This window comes from Stegostoma tigrinum, chromosome 14 (genome assembly GCF_030684315.1).
Source record: "Stegostoma tigrinum isolate sSteTig4 chromosome 14, sSteTig4.hap1, whole genome shotgun sequence".
In the NCBI taxonomy this organism is placed as follows: Eukaryota; Metazoa; Chordata; class Chondrichthyes; order Orectolobiformes; family Stegostomatidae; genus Stegostoma; species Stegostoma tigrinum.
This window is the reverse complement of record NC_081367.1, coordinates 45,828,491-45,853,691: the sequence shown is the minus strand read 5'-3', so window position 1 is coordinate 45,853,691 and position 25,201 is coordinate 45,828,491. Positions and strand designations below refer to the sequence as shown.

Sequence of the window (25,201 nt, the reverse complement as noted above, 5' to 3'; positions counted from 1 at the left end):
CTGTCTAATGACAGTGCAGCCCTATGGTCCTCTGGGACCTAAATGACTTTACCTTTAGCCTAGGGTGATGTTTCCTTAATCTTTCCATTCGTACTCAGCTACCAGTTTATTTAAATCCTTTGCGACCTAGTCAAATCTCCAAAAACCTAACTATTAAATAAACAAAATAAACTGTTCAAACCATGAACTTTTATTTTCACACATCTGCGATATAACAATAAGATCAGCCAGAATACCTGGAAAAAGAAGTATTTATTTTGCCAGAAATCATAACAATTGCTTTTAAACAGGATCTTGAATGGCAAAATCACAACCAGACCAAAAGGATCAAGAATCTTCTTTAACTAAGCATCTGTAGACATGTAGCAGAGGATAACAACACATGGTCATGTCCATCATCTGCAGAATTAGCATTTGGAGGGGGAAAAACAAATCGAGTCTAGATCAGTTTACATTTGAAAATCCACATACGTATGTGAATCAGTTCTGACACGGGACCTCTACGTGCTACATTTTGGCCTGCTATTTCTCTTTCCAGATGAACAATCTTCAGAGTATTTACAATTTTATAACTTGTTTATTCTGTCTGATTAACTTTGCATTTTAGTGCATAAAGCTCATAAATAAACTTAATTGTTTCATGGCAATTTTGTAAAGCCATGAATGGTAATCATTATATCTTTTAAACATGTTGCTAACATTATTCTATGTTTATACCTTTGAAAAATTAGTTCTGCCCCTCTTGCATTCTGTTGCATTTGAAGGTTCTGCAGGTCTGCCTCCACACTTCTCCCTACTCCTCGTTATCTGGCAGCCTAGGTCTTGTTCCCAAGCCTCCTTTAGATTTTCTGTGTTGTCTGCAGACATGGAGATAAATAGGGCGCAGATATATTTGTGGAGATTTTCCAGAAGGTGGGAAGATAGTTCATGTGTGTTGATTTGGACTGGAGTCAATTACTTTGTGTCAGAAGAAGTGAAACTGCTAGCTAAGACACTGCTAAGTCCTGTCTGAGGTATCTAACTCAAAAAAAGCTTTTTGTCAACTTTTTGACTCTACTTGCTGACAACTATGCAGCATGGAGAGAAAACTATATACATAAGATCAAGTTTTTTGAAGCATCTCTTCTGGCAGAAGGACACTAAAGATAACAATAGTCCTGATTGGGAATTTAGGAAGGGAATATTAAGCTTGTGGGTTCACAGGAGTGTATTGTGATTCCCAGCACAATCATTAATACTGTTGAAGGTCATATCCTGCATGTGCCTTCAACTATAGCACCATTTGGAAGACTGATTCCTCCAGTTGGTGAGTTAAATGATTCAGATAGCTTCTTAGCTGCCCAAACTGCAGGAACAGACTTAATCAGGCCATATCTGTCACCAATAGATAAACTGTGTTCATGTTGATCATTTGCTACTTAAGAATTCAGTTTTTATTAAAATAATACAAAGTATTATCAAAAAATATCAATGTGTAACAGTGATAGGGAAAAGGTTTTTTTTGTAACTCCATGGAGCTAAATATATAGTAATCTGCATTTCTGATACACACACACGCAATCTGATCTAAATTTCTTAAACATAGACAAAAATTTTAAAAAGAGAAAGCAATAGAGTAGGACAAAATAATTGTTCAAAATTTTTTCATATGCTTCTCCAATTGGAACAGTATAAACAGTAAAGTTTTAACAAGTAAACAAAACCAACAAATTAAAACACTTTACTTTTCCTTATTTCTGCCTACGGTCAATCATAACATACAACACATCAACTCCAATTTGTATAAAACAGTGAGTAGCCAGTTACAGTAAAATGCCACATGGCATTTTCTATTCTTTTAAGCATCCCCCACTAAAAACAATATTAAAAAATTACGACAAACAAAAAGACAGGGACATATTATAAGTCTTGTACCCTTCTGCTAAGCATTTTCTCATTGCATTCAATGAAAATTCAATTCCTTACAGGTTGGATTTCTCCGAAACAACTACAATACATAAAATCCAAGCAAATGCTGTACTTGTAGTTTTTTTCAGTTATGCACTGAAGATTTCTGAAAATCTGAAAAAAAAAGATCTGCACTTACCTAAACCCTTCTGGCCTGGATTCTTTGCAAAGTTGAATGTGAATTGGTAAAAGTCTTTAAACTTTGCTTGATCTTTTAATTCTAGTTCCAACTTTGGCAGTAGGATTTTCAGTTTTTCTATGCTGTCACACCTTAGGCAATCAGAAAATATTTTAATCAAAGAAATGTCAGTGTATCACGTATTTCTATGTTCACATCCATTGTTCCCATGAAATCATTAAAATTTCTTCATCGTCCCCCCCCCCCCGTTCCAATTGCAAAGTTGTGGTCTTTTTTATATCAAGCCTCATTACTTTACAATGATAAACCAATTAAACAAGGGCATCAAGTTACAGGTAAAGCAGCAAGTTGTTTTAGAATTTAAAAAGTTTTGTGTGCATACCAATCACACTTTTAAAGGATGATTCAAATTCAGTGATTCAAAAATGCCAATATATTTGTATGAAAGATACAAATAACTCAGATTGATAGTAAAACTGGCAAGCTTTCAAACTCTTAGACTTTTGGATGCTTCCACAAGGCCCAATTCAATTACTAATTTCTTGATGGTTTCTTTCCTGCTCCTAGTTTATACGTTTCGGGGCAATGATTGGGCTGTTTAAATTTTTTTTCTAGAATTTGACTGAGTCAAAGGGAAGAGATATTTCCTCTGATGGAACCATTGGAGGTAAGGGAACATGACAATAAGATACAGGAGCAGAATGAAGCCATTGAGTCTGCACTACCATTCGATCATGGCTGATATGTTTCTCAAACCTATCTACTGCCTTCTCCCCATAACTCTTGATTAATTAAAAAAACCTATCTCTATCCCTGTCTTAAATACACTCAATAACTTGGCCTCCACAGTTTTCTGCAGCAATTGGTTCCATAGTTTAACCACTTTCTGCTGAAGAAATTCTTCATTTCAGTTCTAAAGAGTCATCCCTTCATTCCGAGGCTTCATGCTCAGGTGCTCGTCTCTCCTACTAGTGGAAACACATTCTCCATGTCGACTTTATGTAAGCCTCTCAGTATTCTGTAAATTACAATCAGATCCCCCATCATCCATCAAGTGTAGACAGAATCCTCAACCGCTCCTCATTTGACAAGCTCTTCATCCCCAGGATCATCCTTGAAAACCTTCTCTGGACCCTCTCTAATGCCAGCACATCCCTTCTTAGATAAAGAGCCTAAAACAGCACAGAATATTCCAAATGGAGTTTGACCAGAGTCTTATATAACCTCAGGGGTATATCACTGCTCTTGTATTCTCACCCTCTTGAAATGAATGCTAACATTGCATTTGCCTTCCTAACTGCCAACTAAATGTACACATTAACCATAGGAGTCCTAGTTCAGGATTCTCTTAAGTCCTTTTGTGCTCAGAATTCCAAAGGCTTTACCAGTTTAGAAAATAGTTTCTGCCTCTATTCTTCCTACTAAAGTGCATAACCTCACATTTTCCCATATTGTATTTCATCTGCTACTTCTTTCTCCACTCTCCTAGCCTGGAGGAGTCCATCTGCAGTCTCCCCCGCTTCCTCAACATCATCCGTCCCTCCACTTACTTTTTGTGTCATCTGCAAACATGGCAGCAATGCCCTCAGTTCTTTCATCCAGATCGTTAATGTGTAAGGTAAATAGTTGTGGTCCCATCACTGATCCCTCTGGAACTCCACTCATCACCAGCTACTATCATGAAAAAGACCCATTTATCCCTACTGTCTGCCTTCTGCCAGTCAGACAATCCTCTATCCATGCCACTTCCTTGCCCCTAACACCATGGACTCTTATCTGGCAAATTCCTGTGCAGCACTTTGTTAAAGGCCTTCTGAAAATCTAAATAAATCATGGTCACTAGCTCTCCTTTGTCTAAAATGTTTGTTACTTCTTCAAGGAATTCTAACAGATTTGTCAGGCATGATCGACCCTTAACAATACTGGGCTGATTCAGTTTTGTTTTACAACGCACTTCCAAGTATTCTACAATCTCATCATTAATAATGGATTCTAAAATCTTGCCAACAACTAAGGTCAGGCTAACTGGCCTATAGTTTCCAGTCTTCTGCTTCCCTCCCTTCTTAAACATGTTACATTAGCCATTTTCCACTCCTCTGGGACTCTCCCTGATTCCAGTGATTCATGAATGATCACCAATGCCTCTCCAGTTTTCCTAGCTATCTCCTTAAAAATTCTGGGGTGTAGTCCATCTGGTCAGATGATTTATCCACCTCTCAGCTCACCGGCACCTCCTCGGTGATGACCACTACACTCATTTCTGCTCCCTTTATCTTCTTTATTCATTCACGGGATGAGGGTGTCGCTAGCTAAGCATCATTTTATTGCCCATCCCTAATGAACCAGAGGGCAGTTAAGTGGCAACCACATTGCTGTGTGTCTGGAATCACATGTAGGCCAGACCAGGTAAGGATGGTAGCTTCTTTCCCTAAAGGGCATTAGTGAACCAGATGTGTTTTCCCAACAAAGATTCTCAGTCATCATTAGATCATTAATTCCAGACCTTTTAAATTCAAATTCCACCATTTGCCATGGCAGCATTTGAACCCAGGTCCCCAAAACATTATCTGGGTGTCTGGATTAACAGTCCAGCGATAATACCACTAGGCCATCGCCTCCCCTGATTCTCTTGAAGTCCTGGCATGCTGCTGGTGTCTTCCACCATGAAGATGATGCAAAGTACCTATTCAGTTCCTCCATCATTTCTTTATTCCCCATTACTACTTCTCTAGCCTCATTTTCCAGTAATCCAATATCCACTCTTTCCTCTCTCTTTCCTTTTATATATCTAAAAAATTCTTGCAATCTTCTTTTATATTACTAACTAGCTTACCCTCATTTTTCATCTTCTACCCTGTTATTGCATTTGTAGTTATCCTCTGCTGGTTTTTAAAGGTTTCCCAATCCTCTGGCTTCCCACTAATCTTCACCACATTGTATGCTTTTACTTTTGCTTTTATGCTGTCCGTGACATCCCTTGTCAGCCATGGTTGCCTTGTCCTCCCTTTAGTATGGTTCTTCTTGACCTTAAAAAAAGATCAAGACCACCGATGTGAAAAGTCAGGAAGCATTTTTTTTCTTAAAGGTTAGTGTAAATTGCAAAGAGCGGGACAGTTACTGCTGTCAAAACTGAAATATTACTTCTATTATGTAAGAGTATCAAGGGATACACGTAGAGTAAAGGTGGAAATGTACAGGAGAGGAACTAAGTTCCTCTAGTCAAATATTGCAGCAAGTGCAAAGGGTGTATTGCCAACTCTTGTAACGAGCAAAATATCACAGATGCTGGAAATCTTCAATAAAAATACAATCCTGGAAATACTTGCATGTTAAGCAGCAACTGGAGAGAAAGAGAATTAACAATCCAGGTTGATGACTTTTATTTGATCTGATGAAAGGTCAAATCTGAAACATTAACTTTGCTTCTCCAAAAGATAGTAGCCAAACAAGATTCCTTCATATTTCTAGCTTTCACCAGTTCTCATCTCTTTAGCTTTCACAGTCGTACAGCATAGAAACAGACCCTTCAGACCATGCCAACCATGTTTCCAAACGAAACTAGTCCCACCTGCCGGCACTTGACCCATATCCCTCCAAACTTTTTCTATTCATGAACTTATCCACATTTCTTTTAAACATTGTAGCTGTACCTGCATCCATCACTTTCTCCGGCAGTTCATTCCACACAGGAACTGCTCTCTGTGTAAAAAGATTGCTCATGTCCTTTTAACATCTTTTTCCTCTCACCTTAAAAATACGTCCGCTAGTTTTGAACTCCCTCACTCTAGGTAAAAGACCTTTGTCATTCACCCATTTACGCCCCTCATGCTTTTATAAAGCTCAATAAAGGTCACCCCTCAACTATCTAAGCTCCAGCGGAAAAATATTCCAGTCATCCAGTCTATTTTTATATCTCAAACCCTCCTTTCCTGGCATCTTCCTAGCAGGCCTTTTCTGAAACCTCTATAGCTTAATTAAATGGCAGGAGTTGGTTGTCCTTTTTATTAGTTAACCAGTAAGATTAGCTGCACTGCAGTGCAGAGTGCCTAAATGGATGTGAGTGTAAGTGACTGTGAAGGTTAATGAAAGGAAGAGAAGGCTATTGGTTATAGGACATTTGGACGTTCAAATTTACCTCGTTCATAAGACTATATTTTCAAATTATCTACTTCCGTTCTGGTTCGTTGTATACATCTATTAACATTTTGCTTATTGTAATCATACAACATTGAAAACATACAAGTGCCCAGTCCAAAAAGATTTGTTTATAATGTGTGCATGTAAAGGGATACTGGACAAGCACTGACCAAATGAAAATTCAAATGGGGTAGAGAAGCTTGGAACCCATAGCATGACTCATAACAAAACACTCCAACTTGTGAATGCTTGTTGAAAACTAGTGTAGTTGTTTCCTTAATGGGAGTATGTAAATGTTTATGATTCTTGCAGAGACGAATGACTTTTAAAAGAAATTTGAACTTCAAGTGACTGACTAAAGGGAGCACATGACTAGATTTAGGTGTTGAAGTAGTAACTGTAAAAATGTAACAACAGCAATATTGATTGACTAACATCAGTTTTTGTAGATATCAAGCTGCAGAAAAAAAACCATCTTATTTTACTGTTCACACATTCAAAAATCCCACACAGCATCAGTATTTTGCAGTGTCTCTTAAATAGACACTTCAATCCCCAGGAACCAATCCAAATAATTCTTAACTCCTGCAGGCTTGCTTTTCTTTTTGCAGAAATGACTTTCACGGCAAGGGGATAATCACCTGCCATCCTCTGATCACAGTTGAAAATAAGAAACATAGAAAATAGGAGCAGAAATAGGCCAATGGCCCTTCGAGCTTGCTCTGCCACTCAGTATGATCATGGTTGATCATCTAACCGAGTACCCTATTCCCACTTGCTCCCCATTTCTCTTTATGTGTTTAAAACCTAAAATATCTCTTCCTTGAATATATTCAGTGACTTGGCCACCATAGCCTTCTGTAATAGAGAATTCTACAGATTCACAACCCTCTAGCTGAAGAAATAATTTCTCATCTTATTCCTAAATGGCCTATCCTGAATTCTTAAACTGTGCAACCTGGTTATAGACTCCCCAGTATGAGAAACCATCCCCTTGTACTCAAGGGAATACAAAGGAGGTTTATGAAATCTGTCCTGACATGCACCAGTCTAATAAAAAAAGTTTTTTAAAAAATGTTCAAGAACCTCCACTCCTTTATTGATCAATTACATCAATGCTGCCAGATTCCTGGGAGATCCCCTTGACCTAAAGCCAGATTCAAACTCATGCCACAGATTGCTCAATCTTTGTATACAAATTTTTCAGTAGTCAGCAATAAGCATCTTTGTTTCACCAATCACCAATAAATCTATTCACTTTTCATGTCCCAACCCTACCACTTTCTGAATCTACCCCTTGTAAAGCTAACCCCAAATTAATTACAACGGGACTTTCAAAACTTCAACTTTCTAGCCTTTGATCCTCTGTTTGCCACAACATGCTTTACAGCCTCAGCCTCATCTTTAAAGTCCTGGTCCTCAGTATCACTACTTTCTCTCACTCTGGCCATCATCTGAGTATAGTCCTCAACTCTGCTTCCTTGATCTAGGATACAGTAAGTAACTGGTTTAGCCATCTACTGCCAGATGTGGCTGGACCACAAAGTGCCATCTGCCTGCTCTCAGCTACTGAAACTGCTCACTATTCCATTATCATCCTGGAGTATAATGACAGGACCCAGCATCTTTTCTCTACTGCAAACTGTTGCCATAAACTCCTCTCGCTTCTCTCCTCATCTCATAAGCAGCTCACGGACTTTTTCAATAGCAACCCATTCAGACATTTTATGGCACTCTTCTGAGGGCATCACATCCTGAGGTGGGACTTGGACTGGTCCCTTTGACTCAGAGGCAGGACAATTACTTCCCCTAAAGCTCCCCTGATTCAGCCTTAACTGGCACATTTCTCTTCAAATCACCCCACCATGCTGTCCCATATGCCTTCATATTTTCTATGAGACCCACCTCCAGTTTCCTCAAATCATCTGCCACTAAACTGATCATCATCCAACTTCTGCTCTAGGTCCCCATGTAAGCACATAGCTTATAGTCCTCTTTTTTAGCAAAACAAAAATTGCTCTCTCTTGCTTCTAAATATGCATTGACTCATTCCTCAAAACATAACACTCAGTTCCACCATCCTTAACTACCACCCCATGGCCAAGTTCATTTACTGTCCGAAGTCCTCGAACATGTCGCCAAATCCAATTACACCTTTCCTGGAACTTCACACCTGAATCCCTCCAATCAGGTTTCAAGCCAGACCACAGCAGTGAAACAGCATTCAAAGTCACAAATTACATCTCACGTGATAGTGACAGAAGTAACTTAGCCCCTCCTAGCTAGCCTTTATTTGTCCGCATCCTTTGACCTGATTGACCACACCATTTTTATCCAAGAGTTTGCCACTATGGTCCAGCTGGGTAGGCTGCTCTCAACTGGCTCCATTCTTATCTACATGCAACTATGAGAGGGGGGAAAAACTCACAATGAATTTTTTTTTGCTTCTGCACATTTAGTTCTGGTATCCTCCTATTACCCATCCTTAGCCCCTTCCTATTTATCATCAAATTATGCCCTTTGGTGACATAATCAAAAGCATGGTGTCAGTTCACAGATGCCAATGACAGCTGGCTCTGCCTCACAACCACCTCTCTCAACTTCTTCATTCTTGCTAAGTATCTGCCTGTTAAGTATTGAGGGCGGCACGGTGGCTCAGTGGTTAGCACTACAGCCTCACAGCACCAGGGACCCGGGTTCGAATCCAGCCTCGGGTAACTGTGCAAAGTTTGCACATTCTCCCTGTGTCTGCGTGGGTTTCCTCCGGGTGCTCCGGTTTCCTCCCACAGTCCAAAGATGTGCAGGCTAGGTGGATCAGCCATGCTAAATTGCCCATAGTGTTCAGGGGTGTGTGGGTTATAGGGGGATGGGTCGCTCCAAGGGGCAATGTGAGCTTGTTGGGCCGAAGGGCCTGTTTCCACACTGTAGAGAATCTAATCTTAACTTGACATCCAGTACTGGAGGAGTAGAGATTTCCTCTAATTAATTATTAGAAACATAGTAATAGTTGTTTTTGGTCCCTGCTCAAAACTCTATCCCTTTTCTTGGAAACAATCCAAGTTGAAACAAGCTACCTTAAATTGATTTCAAGAGGAGCTTTCAACCATACATACATTAGTGCCATAACCATGACTTGCTATTATTTCTATCTCTGTAGCATTCCCTGACTCCACTCCTGTTTCAGCAGATGAATAGAGATACTCATCAATTATTTTGTTATCACTGGATGACTATTCAATGGACTTCTGGCTGGTCTTCCACATTCTAACCTCCATTAACTTGAGACTATAGAACTGTCTTAACTCATTCAGTCCATTCAAACATCACCCCTAAGCTAATTATATTTGATCCCAGTCAATCAACATCTCAGTTTTAAAATCCTTATCCTAGTATTCAAAATCTCTTCATGGTTTGACTATTTCATCATTGGCAACTGTACATTCCTTTGCCTATGCCCTAGGTTCTTGAATTCCATCCCCAAATATCACCATTTCTCTGACTCATTTACCTCCATTAATCCATAAGACCACAAGATACAGAAGCAGAATAAGGCCTTTTGGCGCAAAGAGTCTGTTTTGTCATTCAAAGCTGATGTTTCTCAATTCCATTCTCCTGCCTTCTCCCTGTAACTCTTGATCCCTGTATCAATTGAGAACCTGTCGAGCAGTCTTAAAGGCACTCTCAATGACTTTCCTCCACAATCGTGTGTAGCAATGAGCTCCACAGATTAACCCCCCTCTGGCTGAAGAGATTCCTCATCTCAGTTCTAAAGGTTCATCCCTTCATTCTGAGGCTCTGCCTTTAGATCCTAGTGTCTCCTACTAATGGAAACATCTTCTCCACGTCCACTCTATTAGGACCTTTCAGTATTCTGTAAGTTTCAACCAGATCCCCCATCATCCTTCTAAACTCCATCAAGTACAGACCCAGAGTCTTCCTACGCTCCTCATATGACTAATCCTTCATCCCCGGGATCATTCCTGCAAACCAACTCTGAATCTCTCCCAACGCCAGCACATCCTTCCTTAGATAAAGGGCCTAAAATAGCTCATAATGTTTCAATGGAGTCTGACTAGAGCCTTACATGGCCTCAGAAGTACATATCTTGTATTCTCACCCTCTTAAAACAAATGCTAAGATTGCATCTGCCTTCCTAACTGCCAACTGAACATTCATGGCAATCTTAACAGAATCCAGAACCATTACTTCCAAGTCCCTTTGTGCTCGGCTTTCTGAAGCCTCTCCCCATTTAGATAATAGCCTATGCTTCTATTCTGTGATAATGGGAACTGCAGATGCTGGAGAATCCAAGATAATGAAATGTGAGGCTGGATGAACACAGCAGGCCCAGCAGCATCTCAGGAGCACAAAAGCTGACGTTTCGGGCCTAGACCCTTCATCAGAGCAGGGGATGGGGTGAGGGTTCTGGAATAAATAGGGAGAGAGGGGGAGGCGGACCGAAGATAGAGAGAAAAGAAGATAGGTGGAGAGGAGAGTATAGGTGGGGAGGTAGGGGATAGGTCAGTCCAGGGAAGACGGACAGGTCAAGGAGGTGGGATGAGGTTAGTAGGTAGGAGATGGAGGTGCGGCTTGGCGTGGGAGGAAGGGATGGGTGAGAGGAAGAACAGGTTAGGGAGGCAGAGACAGGTTGGACTGGTTTTGGGATGCAGTGGGGGGGGAGGGGAAGAGCTGGGCTGGTTGTGTGGTGCAGTGGGGGGAGGGGACGAACTGCGCTGGTTTTGGGATGCGGTGGGGGAAGGGGAGATTTTGAAGCTGGTAAAGTCCACATTGATACCATTGGGCTGCAGGGTTCCCAAGCAGAGGTTAACCTGCACATCTGCCAACGTGGTACACTGCATCCACTGTACCCGGTGTCGCTTCCTCTACATTGGGGAAACCAAGCGGAGGCTTGGGGACCGCTTTGCAGAACACCTCCGCTCGGTTCGCAATAAACAACTGCACCTCCCAGTCACAAACCGTTTCCACTCCCCCTCCCATTCTTTAGAATGACATGTCCATCATGGGCCTCCTGCACTGCCACAACGATGCCACCCGAAGGTTGCAGGAACAGCAACTCATATTCCACTTGGGAACCCTGCTGCTGGGCCTGCTGTGTTCATCCAGCCTCACATTTCATTATCTATGCTTCTATTCTCCCTACCAAAGTCCATGCTGTATTCTGTCTGCCACTTCTTTGCCCAATCTTCTAGTTTGTCCAAGTTTTTCTGCAGCCTTCCTGCTTCCTCAACACTAGCCATCCCTCGACCTATCGTTGCATCGTCTGCAAACTTAGCAACAGTGCTCACAGTTCTGTCATCCAGATCATTAACATATGTGGGAATAGTTGTGATCCCAACACTGATCCCTGCAGAATTCCACTTGTCACCAGTTGCCATCCTCAAAAAGCCCCCTTTACTCTAATCTCTGCCTTCTGTCAGTCAGAAAATCCTCTAACCATGCCAGTACCTTGTGACTAATGCCATGGGTTCATATCTTTCTTAGCTTTCTATGTGGCACTTTTCTGTCTGGATATTCAAATAGATCACAATCACGGGCTGACTAACTTGCTCATTATCTCCTCAAAAGAACTAGAACAGAGTTGTCAGGCATGACACAAAAATAGCAATTGCTGGAAAAACTCAGCAGGTCTGGCAGCATCTATGGAGAGAAATCAGAGTTAACGTTTCCAGTTGAGTGATCTGTCCTCAGAACTGGGACTCCCTGTGATTCCAGTGATTCATGAAAGATCACTATCAATGCCTCTAAAATATCCTCAGCTCTCTCCTCCAGTACTCTGGGGTGTGGTCCATCTGGTCCGGATGATTTATCAGCTTCCCCAGTAACTTCTCCTTAGCGATGACCACTGTATTCACCTCTGTCCTCTGTTTCTCAAAGTTCTGGTATGCTGCTGGTCTCTTCCACCACGAAGACCGATGCAAAGTACCTATTCAGTTACTCCACTATTTCTTCGTTCCCCACTACTACTAATTCAACCTCTTTTCCCAATGTCCAAGTTTGCCTCTCTCTTAATTTTCAGGTATCTAAAGCAACTCTTATAATCTTCTTTTATATTACTAGATAGTTTACTCTCATACTTCTTCATCTTCCCCCTTACTGATGTTTTAGTTATCCTCTGCTGATTTTTAAAGGCTTCCCAATTCTCGAGCTTCCCTCTAATCTACCCCTGCCAAGAACAACACTGCTGTCTGGTCTGACCTGACCTGACCCATCAAGTGAAAAAGAGGTGATGGGGTATACTGTTATGGTCAACCGTAACAAGGTTGAGAAAATTTACTTAGAAAAATGGGCTCCTGTTGGAGTTAATGTAGGCTTTTGCTGAAAGATCTAGAGCAAGACTGAAGGCAAATATTGTTTAAACAGTATTATTTATTACAGTTTAAAATCTACCTGCTAAAGAAGGTTCCAAAATTCAAAATGAAAAGCAATTGAAAACAAACACTATAAAAACTGGTAAGGTAAATAGCAAAGACATCTTGAAAAGCACCAAATTGAGGAGTTAAGGTCAGAAGTCACACAAAACCAGGTTATAGTCCAACAGGTTTATTCGAAATCACAAGCTTTCAGAGCTCTGCCCCTTCGTCACCACCCACTTCTTGGGTTCATGTTGTGCCATATGTAACACCACCATACTCCACTCACACTGTTTGTGCAATAGTTTGATATCTCTGCCTATAAATTCTGCGCCTGTGTGCTTCCCTACACTTCATCTGACAAAGGAGCAGCACTTCAAGACCTTGTGATTTCAAATAAACCTGTTGGACTATAACCTAGTGTTATGAGACTACTGACCTTGTCTACCGCAGTCTAATACTGGCACTTCCACATTCAAGAACTTCCCATATTAATAAAATAAAATGATCATTTTAAGACAAGAGATACAGCTGATCAATTTTCCAAGAAGAGGTACTAACAAGAATTCTGTATTCACAACAAACAGAAACTTTGCTAAAATCAAAAGACAGAGATCACAAAACAGGGAACTAATGCAAGTGCTTGAAGTAACCCCATACCAAACAGGATATGAGCAATTTAAACAGCCATTCACTGTACAGCGCTTCCGCAGCAACTACAATTACTGTACAAGCATAAAATGTTACCAAATCCTGTCTGAAACAAAATGGCAATACAAGTGACTACCTCTTGACTGTATAGTTTCAATTTTGTGGCTTTTTGGTGTACTTCACTATGAGGAAGTCCAAGATTTGGATCTATAGAATTAATTTTTTAAAACTAATAATACAAAATAGTTACTAAAATCCAAAATACTGGAACATGAATTTCACAGCGAAAAATAATCAGAAGTTTATCAAACGTGAATTTCTAACTTCGGACATATAGACTTACATTTTACTTACCCTAATTCTGTCATACCGTCTATGAATTCTTGTTTTGAGAATTCACATTGTGTGGCTGCTCGAAATTTCCATGCCACAACCAGTACGCTGATACTAGCTGGATCCAATCCTAAATCATCGCAGAACTGTTGAATACCGTCTATTCCTATTTTGTTCTCATCTTGCGGATCTAAAAGTGAAGAAAAGTAAAAACGTTAACTCAGAAAATGCTAAAGCTTCAAGAAGGTGTCTGCACAACTGTTAAATGCACACATACAATTGAGACTGAAGTTTGAGAATTCAAGCTACACTTAGAACTCAATGTAGGCTGGCATATCGGTGTGTCATTAGGAATACTCAAATTTTGCAACACCTTCCTTCAAATGAGATGTCAAATTAAGGAGCTGTCCGCCAGTTGTGGGATTGGAGTGAACTTTAAAAGTGCTTTGCTGGTATACAAGAAGAATTTAGTCTCCCAGTAATCTAGCCAACATTCTAGCCTCTAATGCCAAAACAAGTGATTTGCATTTATAGGACTCCTATTTACATTGTGCCTTAAAAGTAATAAAATGACCTCAATTGCTCTGTAGGAGCATGATTCAAGGTGGTGCCGACACAAGGCAATGCTATGCTAGCTCTCTATGATGGATCTTATTCTCACATTTCACACAATAGTTCTGCACTTTTAAACCTAACATTCTAAGTCGGTTCATCTTCTTTGCAGCTGTAACTTTGTATTCCTCACTCTGTTCAATCACCCCATGATCTTTGTACGTTATTATCTGCCTGTACTGCATGCAAAACAAAATTTTTCACTATACCTATGTACATGTGACAATAATAAGTCAAATCAAATTTAAGATGAAACAAAATGGGACAGCCAGCCACAGGAGGAGATATTAGATCAAACAGTCAAAAGGTTGTGCAAAAAACAGTAAGTTTAAGGAGATAGCAAAAAAAAAAGTCTGAGGTATAGAAGGAACTACAGAATAAGGGCCAAGGCTACAGAAGGCATTGTCACCAACCATGCAGTGATTAAAACTGAATGCGCTGGAGGCCAAAAACAGATGCATAGATACAAGGGTTGTAAGGCTGGAGGAGATTGTAGCTAGGGAGGGGTGATGCCATGGAATAACTTGAAAACAAGAACAAGGAATTCAAAATCAAGACAATGCTCAACAGTGGATCAGTGTATGTTAACGAGCATTACTCAGGGCAGGCAACAGTTTTGGGCAATGTCAAGTTTAGAGGGGAATGTGGAAGACCAGCCAGAAGTGCAATTTTTACATTTATTTATTCATGAAATTTGGGAATCATTGATTAGACCAACATTTATTGCCCATCTCCAATTGCGCTCAAGAAGGTAGAGGTGGGCTGCTTTCTTGAAAGACTGCTGTCCATACAGTGCAAGAGTGGAAAACTCCTGTCCAGAGGTAATAAAGACAAGGTGAGGGGGTTTCCAAAGCAAATGAACAAAGATGGGGTGAAGTTAGTGATGTTACTGAAGTCCAAAAGGGCAATCTTACACGGATGGCATATATGTGCGGGAGTAAGTCAAAGATGACACCAGGGTTGTGTGCTGACTGGTAGAAGACTGAGGCTGAAACAAAGAAAAGTGGTGGGTCACAGATTAGGGCAGTAGTTTGTCTCTCTAACACCTTACAAACACTTTTTCCAAATACATTTGGTTATACCTTCTTTTACCCAGACCCCAAACTCTCCAACTCTGTCCTAAACCTCTGAGTCCCTCTCCTTTTCCTTGAACCCATTGCTTAAAATCCCTGACATTGAGATGTGATCAACTGTTTTAACATCACCTTCTGGATGAACATAAATCTCTTCCAATTAAGTTTGAAGATATTATTTTCAGTTCCAGTCCAAATTCCTTTCCCTAGTTCCTAAATCACGCTTTCTTAGAATGGAGAGAGACTAAATGTAAAATGCCAAATAAGCATTAAACAGATTGAAATCAGCTCCATGACAGCATTCCAAATTTGAAGTTAAACTTGACACATTTGCAAGCACACTCACAGTTTCCTTGTACATCTTAGAAAAGGTTTTCTTTGTAGGGTCCAATTATGCAGAGTGCAGTTATGATCCCACGCGATATCACAGCCGAACAAGTCAGATCTCACACAGGACAGCATAGTGGCTCAGTGGTTAACACTGCAGCCTCACAGCACCAGAAACCTGGGTTCGATTCCACCCTCGGGCGACTGTCTGTGTGGAGTTTGCGCATTCTCCCTGTATCTGTGTGGGTTTCCTCCGGGCGCTCCGGTTTCCTCCCATAATCCAAAGATGTTCAGGCTAGGTGGACTGGCCATGTTAAACTGCCCGTAGTGTTCAGGGATATGTAGATTAGGTGGGTTATAGGGTGATGGGTCTGTGTGGGATGCTGTAAGGTTTGGTGTGGACTCGGGCCAAAGAGCGTGTTTCCACACTGTAGGGATTCTATGATTCTAAAATCTGACACTTTTTCAAAATGAGATACTCTTTCGATGAAACATGAACACAATGCTACAGATATAATTTGAACATCAATATAAAAGCTATTGCTCAAAAGAAATGAAGATAAAATAAAATGAGCCAAATTTTATCTACAGATTACCCAAAGAGAGATGGAGAAACACTGTAAAATATGATATACCAACCATCCTAACAGTATGCCTTTAGAGTATTAAAACACCAGAAACAATTCCTTGCTCTATCATATTTAAAGGTTTGGCTTAATTGGTACGTTCAATTCCTGATCTTGAGAGTCTGCTAGCTTCTTCCTTGAGTCGTTATGCAACTGAACTTTGGCTTTCTCAGCTTCAAACAACCCTTTCATGGATCTAACCAAACACCTTTGACCTGGACCTTTCAAACTAAAAACTTTTACATTGAGGTAATCTATTACTAACTTTTCTGAACTGACTCCTTGTTCCGGAAGAAGTGTATTCTTGCTTCCAACTTAAACCAGGACTCTTTTATAAACTTCAAGCTACGGGCTTCTCCCCCCAGGCAAGAAAAAAGTTAACTGCTGACTCTAATCCAAAAACAATTGTTTTAACATCACCTTCTGGATTAACATTAATTACTTCCAATTAACTATTTTTAAGTTTGAAGCCATTATTTTCAATTTCAGATCCAAAATCCTTTCCCTAGTGGTCGCTCTCTTGCGGAATGGAGGGAGACTAATGTTTTTCGGAGATTAATGTTTTGCCAGGTTATACACTTCTCCCAATGCAAACGAATTCCCATTGGTACACCAGGAACTCTTTCACATTGGTTTGAAAACAAAACCATGGTTCCAGAAACACTGACAAGTTAATCATTAAACTCCCTCAGAGGCAAAACCAAGAGCAAAACCCACGTGCTACTTTCTCAAAATACAAACCCTAAAATAAATGTTATTAATTATTTATAAATAAATTACACGATTTATACCGCAGTGTGTAAGGAATCTGGTTTCTCACCAATCCTTAAACTTATTTTGAGTCCAGATAGAAATAAACAAAGAATGCCAAAGAATTCCCAATAAAGACACAAATTTAATTTCTTCAGTACCCACGCAGAATTTGGGGATGCAATGTAAACAAAGCTGGAAAAATAACAACCGTAAACCCTAGAACAAACTCAAATGTTCTGAATTTGTCTGCCAACTTGTGTGTACATTTTCTGTGATTACTCTTCCTTCAGCAGCCTTTTAACTGCAATTAATTACTTTTGTTCTTTCTTGCCATACTATCTGTTGAGGTTATATCCCTACACTACATTTCTGTACACTGATCAGTATTGACTTTTTCTATGCATCTAACAATGCACTAGATCTCTTTCCCATTTAAATGGTACGCTCTGAAGACTCATTTTCTAAACAATCGCATGTATAAAAATTAAACATTCCGAATGAATGGTAATGGTTTCGAGATTGATTCTAACACACTACATCTTTAGGCACTAATTCATAATTTTGACATTGAATAGTTTGGAGTTTTCAATTGAGGTTGGTATCAACATAAGCAACGCTTTGCTTGGAAGATAGAATATTAGCAGTTAAATATTTTTTGAAACAACCAAGCAAGACAAAGGCATGGAACGACATGGTGGCTCAGTAGTTAGCACTGATGCCTCACATTGGGTTCATTTCCACCCTCGGGCATCTGTCTGTGTAGAGTTTGCACATTCTCGCCATGTCTACGTGGGTTTCCGTCAGGTGCTCCAGTTTCCTTCCACAAAGATGTGCAAGTTAGGTGGACTGGCCAAGCTAAACAGCCCATCTGAGTAGGCTAGACGGGTTAGCCATGGGAAATGCACGTTTACAGGAATAGGTAGAGTTACAGGGATAGGTAGGGGGATGGGTCTGTGTGAGATGCTCTTCGGAGGGTGGGTGTGGACCCATTGGGCTGAATAACCTGTTTCCACACTGTAGGGATTCAAATGTTCTATTCTATGTTCAAGTAAGATGCAGGCTCTCGCATGGAAGAGCCGCATTCAATTTAAACAGATCTACAAATTTATGGACCACTATTCTGTGGACAACCTAGCATGTTTGGACAGGATGATTAAAAACACCAATAATCATAACAAACTTAAGCCTTAAAATTAAAATAATGTGAAACTCAAAATCTTACAGGTACAGCAGGGTTTAAAAACCAAATAGTTTACTCCTGTTCCCAAGTCCTATGTTCCTATATGTATAAGATGCACTGTTTTAGAAAAGGATGATCACAAACCATGAACAAAATGGCATCTCAATTTCAGTTGAGAAGACATACATCAATAAAATGAAAGGAAAATTGAAATAAGGAATCTGTTTAACTTCAACAGTGAGCATAAAGCCATACTTTAATGCCATCACAACACCAAGCGTGACAGACAAATGTAGCCAGTTCTCTGGGAAAATATAAAATTCTGAACCAACTGACATTTAAAATGAAAATGGATTACTATTTATCAAGAATCACAATTGATGGTGTGACAGTCTAAACAACATCCAGAAGTAATTTAGTGTTTCTTAAAATAAGAACCAAAAGGTTTTGATGGGAATTTCATGCCAGAATAAATGCCCATAAACTCTTACTGTAGTTTGTTTACTTGTGGTCTTGCGTTTTTTATGTCAGTTTAAATTTGCACCTTTCTGAATATAAAATAGCATGAATACTAAAAGGCTCCATGCTAAGAATTTTTAATTGCTGATGCCAGTTCTTATTTGAATTGCTCAGTAGTTACCATAACACTTACAAATACGCCAGCCTCAATAAAATCTAATGGATATCACAATGATACAGAATCTGTCACATCTTTCTCTCAAAGATAATGGGAACTGCAGATGCTGGAGAATGCAAGATAACAAAGTGTGGAGCTGGATGAACACAGCAGGCCAAGCAGCATCTTAGGAGCACAAAAGTTGACGTTTTGGGCCTAGACCCTTTTATAACCTTCAAGTTATATTACACCTTAAACAAATGAAACATTTTCCTGTTTTGCTCCACTAAAATGGATCAACAGCAAAAACTAAACTCAGGTAAAACCCTGCAAAATGGCATGGAAATTAGAATAACACAAAATAGTCTTTCAATACAAGTCTTTAAACTTTGTTTTTTTGACATAAATGTTACTGAGATGGATACTTAGAGGGAACAATAATTTGGAGCTAGACCAAAGCAGCTAGCAACACAACAAAATTGTTGGCAAGCTGAAAGCAAGCTATATACCTATAACCCAGAAGGCAGACTTCAAGCAAAGCTCATAAAAGGGGATTCAGAAATAGAGAAAAAAAACATAACTAACACCCTGTAACAGTTCAGTTTAACAGTTCACTATTAGCTTAACAGTGCCTGTTGCCACTAGCCCAAAATTGGCTGCTACATTTCCTACATTATAACAGTAACTGACATGTCAAAAGTGCTTTATTAGCTGTGAGCACTTCGGAATATCCCAATACCACGAAAGGCATTATATAATCGCAAGTTTTTTTCTTTATGCAACAGGTTACATGTTTCAGACATAGTAAGAATTGCAGATGCTGAAGTCAGAGATAACACTGTGTGAAGCTGGAGGAACACAGCAGGCCAGGCAGCATCAGAGAAGCAGGAAAGCTAATGTTTCAGGTCGGGACCCTTCTTCAGAAAAATATGAATCTTCAGAAATTTCTGAAGAAGGGTCCTGACCCAAAACGTCAGCTTTTCTGCTCCTCGAATGCTGCCTGGCCTGCTGTGTTCCTCCAGCTCCAACCTGTGTTATCTAATAGGTTACATGTTGCAATTGTGCACACCGTCACACAGATTTTTCTTCTCCTTTTCTGAACTCTGTCCCCTGACTCTCCCTAATTGTTGGCATACTACTCATGTCTTCCACTGTCAAGACTGACGCAAAGTACTTTCCAAAGTGGCCCACTGATATCTGTGAAATCCATTGCAAGTTAGTGAAAAGGAGTAAACATTTGTAATATTCACTTCTGAGAGTCAGGGGACAGAGATGAGTATGGTAGGCATTACAAAAGAGAAAGTGCTAGAAAAGCTAAAAGGTCTAAAAATTGATAAATCGCCTGGCCCCGATGGGCTACATCCTAGAGTTCCGAGGGAGGTGGCAGAGGAAATAGCGGAGGCTTTGGTTGTGATCTTTCAAAAGTCACTGGAGTCTGGGAAGGTCCCAGATGACTGAAAAATTGCTGTTGTAACCCCCTTGCTTAAGAGAGGATCAAGGCAAAAGGTAGAAAATTATAGGCCGATTAGCCTAACCTCGATTGTTGGTAAAATTCTAGAATCCATTGTTAAGGGTGAGGTTTCTAAATTCCTGTAAGTGCAGGGTCAGATTAGAACAAGTCAGCATGGATTTAGTAAGGGGAGGTCGTGCCTGACAAACTTGTTAGAATTCTTTGAAGAGGTAACAAGTAGGTTAGACTAGGGAAACCCAGTGGACGTTATCTATCTAGACCTCCAAAAGGCCTTTGATAAGGTGCCTCACGGGAGGCTGCTGAGCAAGGTGAGGGCCCATGGTGTTTGAGGTGAGCTACTGGCTTGGATTGGGGATTGGCTATCTGACAGAAGGCAGAGAGTTGGGATAAAAGAGGCTCTCTCTCGGAATGGCTACCGGTGACGAGTGGTGTCCCACAGGGTTCAGTTTTGCGGCCGCAGATGTTCACCTTATACGTTAATGATCTGGATGAAGGGACTGGGGACATTCTAGCGAAGCTTGCCGATGATACGAATTTAGGTGGACAGGCAGGTAGTACTGAGGAGGTGGGGGGGCTGCAGAAAGATTTAGACAGTTTAGGAGAGTTGTCCAGGAAATGGCTAATGAAATTCAACGTGAGCAAATGCGAGGTTTTACACTTTGGAAAAAAGAATGCAGGCATGGGCTATTTTCTAAACGGTGAGAAATTTCGTAAAGCAGAAGTACAAAGGGATCTGGGAGTGTTGGTCCAGGATTCTCTAAAGTTAACTTGCAGGTAGAGTCCGTGATTAAGAAAGCAAATGTCATGTTGTCGTTTATCTCAAGAGGTTTGGAATATAAAAGCAGTGATGTGCTTCTGAGATTTTATAAAGCTCTAGTTAGGACCCATTTAGAATACTGTGTCCAATTTTGGGCCCCACACCTCAGGAAGGACATACTGGCCCTGGAGCGTATCCAGCGGAGATTCACACGGATGATCCCTAGAATGGTAGGTTTAACGTATGATGAACGGCTAAGGATCCTGGGATTGTATTCATTAGAGTTTAGAAGGTTGAGGGGAGATCTAATAGAAACTTACAAGATAACATATGGCTTAGAAAGGGTGGACGCTGCAAAGTTGTTTCCATTAGGCGGGGAGACTAGGGCCCATGGGCACAGCCTTAGAATTAGAGGGGGTAAATTTAAAACTGAAATGAGACGGCATTTCTTCAGCCAGAGTGCGGTTGGCTTGTGGAATTCATTGCCACGGAGTGCAGCGAAGGCTGGGACATTAGATGCCTTCAAGGCAGAGATCGATAAATTCTTGATCTCACAAGGAATCAAGGGCTACAGGGAGAGCGCAGGGAAGTGGAGCTGAAATGCCCATCAGCCATGATTTAAATGGCGGAGTGGACTTGATGGGCCAAATGGCCTTACTTCCACTCCTATGTCTTATGGCCTTACAGAAAGAGAATTTAGTTCATCAGTGACCTGGTGAAATGAATGCGCAAGTTTAAAAAATAGCTCACTCAGCTTCAGGTCCTAATTAATTCTTTCAAAAATGACGACTAGTTTTTTTTTAATTTTAGGTTTTTTTTTAAACAAAGCATAGGTAGGTGTTTAAAACCCAAAATAAACCTATGATGTGGAGGTGCAGGTATTGGGCTGAGGTGGACAAGGTCAGAAGTCACAACACCAGGTTATACTCCAACAGGTTTATTTGAAATCACAAGCTTTTGGAGTGCTGCTCTTTCGTCAGGTGAAGTGGAGGGATTCACACAGGCACAAAATTTCTATGCAAAGAGATCAATATATAATGCAAATGGTGTGAGTGGAGTATAGTGGGGTTACATGTAGTGTGACATGAACCCAAGATCACGATGCGGTCATCTTCATGGGCACGGAACTTGGCTATCGGTGTCTGCTCGGTGACTCTGTTGGTGGGTTCTTGAAGGCCGCCTTGGAGGATGCTTACCCTATGATCAGAGGCTGAACGTCCTTGACTGTTACGTGTTCCCTGATTAGGACAGAACTTTCCTGTCTAGCGATTGTTGCACGGTGACCATTTATCTGTTGTCATAGCATCTGCATGGTCTTGCCAAGGGCATCCTTGCTTGCAGCATATGAGGTAGATAGCACTGGTTGAGTCACGTGAGTACCTGCCATGTGCAAGATATGTGGTGTTCCTAACTGTTATGCTTTGACACCATCACCTTGGTAACTTGTTATGATCTCTCTACCTTAATTAATTTGTACAATTTTGGACTACTTATTACTTTGGTTAGAACCTTGGCATATAACTCTAAGACTTATCATGTTATTCCAGCCATTTGGTTTGTCTTCAGTACCATCTTATTTTTAATATTTTGTAATTAACTCTCCTCCTCAACTAATCAGATCATAGATCATCCCTTCACTTGCTATTCAGCTGCTGACACTTTACTCACACTGCCTGACAATTCTGATCACCTGCAAAGACTTGTCCTTTAGCCTGTCAGCACTCCACTCACACCATCTGTACAACGTTTTGGCCTGTCTGCTTATAAACTCTTGCACTGTGTGCTTTCCAACACTTCACCCGATAAAGGAGCAGCACTCCAAAACCTGGTGATTCAAGTAAATCTGTTGGACTATAATGTGGTGTCATGCAACTTCTGACCAAAATACAACAAAGAACTGTGAATGCTGGAAAGTCAGAAACAAAAGCAGAAATTGCCAGAGAAACTCAGCTGATCTGGCAGCATCTGTAAAGATGAAAGTAAAGTTAACGTTTCAGGTCCAATGACTTTTCATCAGAACCATATGCTGCCAGACCTGCTGAGTTTATTTTTGTTTTTGCACGTAAAAGCCAAACTTCAAAGGAGAAACAGAATGGATTATTGGGTTTACCGAAACAATGATATGTGCATTTACTGTTTTTTTTAAGTAAAGAAACAACAGGAAATGTATAACATTCAAAGACATTGTCAGCTGGGCATTTGAGAGGTTTGTATTTGTGACGACTGTATTCAGAAAGAAGACATTTAAAACAAGGAATCTAGAACATGATATTCTGGATACTGGTATGCATCTTTGTCAAGTAGGGATTAGGCTTTGGTTGGAATAGGAACTCAGTACAATTATCTACTTTTTGTAATCTACGAAGAGTGAAAGTGAGGAAAACGCCATTGATGTAATATTTTCAGTTAACTCAACAGCGTAACAGTTGAAGTATTGTTAAAATTAAACATCATTGGATTTTTAAAAATTATTGAATATTCATATAAATTTATTTGCATATGATAGGCATACACAGTTTAGACAATGTTTTGGAGATAAATTTCAGGATAAGCACAATTATACTTACCATTCTAAATAATTTTATTTTCAATTAAAATACTGCAATCAACAGTATATTTGGTTTCAAGCTCGAAGTACAGTTAAAATAAACAGAATTTAGCAGTAAGTAACAAATAAGCCAGGCTGGAAATTACTACCTCAAAATAATTGTATGGATATGTTGTTTCGATTTGGGTGCCAATGTTCAATCAGAAGCATTGCTAAATAATTTCTTAAACTTGAAGAAAAAAAGTTTGGTGACCTCAGCAGTGCGTTACCCTGACGCAGATGGACAGCTGAGGACTAGATGTTAAAATTCAGCCATGCAATTATAACTAAGCATTTGACTTTCAAAAAGAAAATCTACATATATATTTTTATTCACAAAGAAATGTGATTACACTTTGAACTGCATACTCAATCCACAAAACGGTATCACAGTTATTTGGTTGTCACCAGTACATGAACAAGTAGCTTTACAGTTAAGCACCATACAGTTAGCAGGTCAACCTATTGGGATACTAATCTCCTTCAGTCGTCAATACACCCTGCAAAACCCTTTCAATCTTTGAACAGAGTATTGGAGGGTGATCACAGCCTGCAAGAGATCAAATTTAGAATTTCCAGGAGATCTGTGCCATGAAAAAGACATACTAACAAGGCCCAATTTACAGCACAGAAATCCTATGAGATAACAAGCCAACTGCAATAGCTATTTATACCACTTTATAATTTCATAAGACCTTTGGTGGCACTCTAATTTCCTTCATAAGAACAGCTGAACAATTAAATATCACAACTCCATTCTGATTAAAATCAATGATAAAATTGAGTTTGTCGAATTTAATCCACTGAATCTGCCACTGCCACAAAGATCCCTTCAGAAGACACAAACTTGGATATGTAGTAGGTCATTTGACCACAAAAGCTTGTTCTACCATTCAATACAATTATGGTTTATCTTTTGAATGCCAAACTTCCATTTCTCGCCAAAAGCCTTTGATTCATTTGCTGACAAGAATCTAAGCACTGTTGCCTTAAAAATATTTAAAGACGCCACCTCCAACACTTGAAGCAGTGTTCCCAAGATGCACAAGCCTCAGAAATAAACTCACCCATGACCTAAAGGGCAAACCATATAAGAGGACTCCATAGTGCTGCACTCCCTGCAACGCAAAGCATCCTTTCTATTTCCATCTTGTCAAGACTGCCCATGATCTTGTACATTTCAATTAAATCACCTCTCACTTTCACACTCCAATGGAAACAAGCCCAGTTTAACAAACAATCCTCATATGACACCCATTCATTCAGGGTATCAATCTAACAATCACTCTTTGAACTACCTCCAATGCTCTTGGACCCTTTCTTAAATAAGAAGAAAGCTGCATATAGCATTTGGGATGTTATCTCACCTTTGCCCTATATAATATTTAACCAATACATAACTGATGTAATAACATGCTTACATTTTTGTTGATTTGCTTTCAATAGTAAAGCATAGCACTCCATTAGCCTTCATGATAGTCTCCATACTAGATTTTTTGTGACTGTGTAACTAGCTCACCAAAATTGCTCTGGACCTCAGATTTCTGCATTCATTCTCAGTTAAAGTAATATGCTGCTTTTTCATTCTTCCTGCCGAAGTGAACAATTTCACATTTTCTCA

The 25,201-nt window shown here is 40.0% G+C and overlaps 1 protein-coding gene across 4 annotated transcripts in view; it reads right to left on the bottom strand.

Moving 5' to 3' along the window:
- The window catches only part of dcun1d1 (DCN1, defective in cullin neddylation 1, domain containing 1 (S. cerevisiae)), a 63,087-nt gene that overhangs the window by 14,878 nt on the left and 23,008 nt on the right, over positions 1–25,201 (bottom strand). For 3 of the 4 annotated variants that reach the window (XM_048542162.2, XM_048542161.2, XM_048542159.2), the window contains exons 3-4: positions 13,600–13,768; positions 2,087–2,217 (exon numbers count right to left, since the gene is read on the bottom strand). In XM_048542162.2, coding sequence (XP_048398119.1) covers positions 2,087–2,217; positions 13,600–13,768 — 300 coding nt within the window. Of the gene's footprint in view, positions 1–717; positions 858–2,086; positions 2,218–13,599; positions 13,769–25,201 lie in introns of all 4 variants that reach the window. The other variant, XR_007248667.2, reaches the window with a different exon arrangement.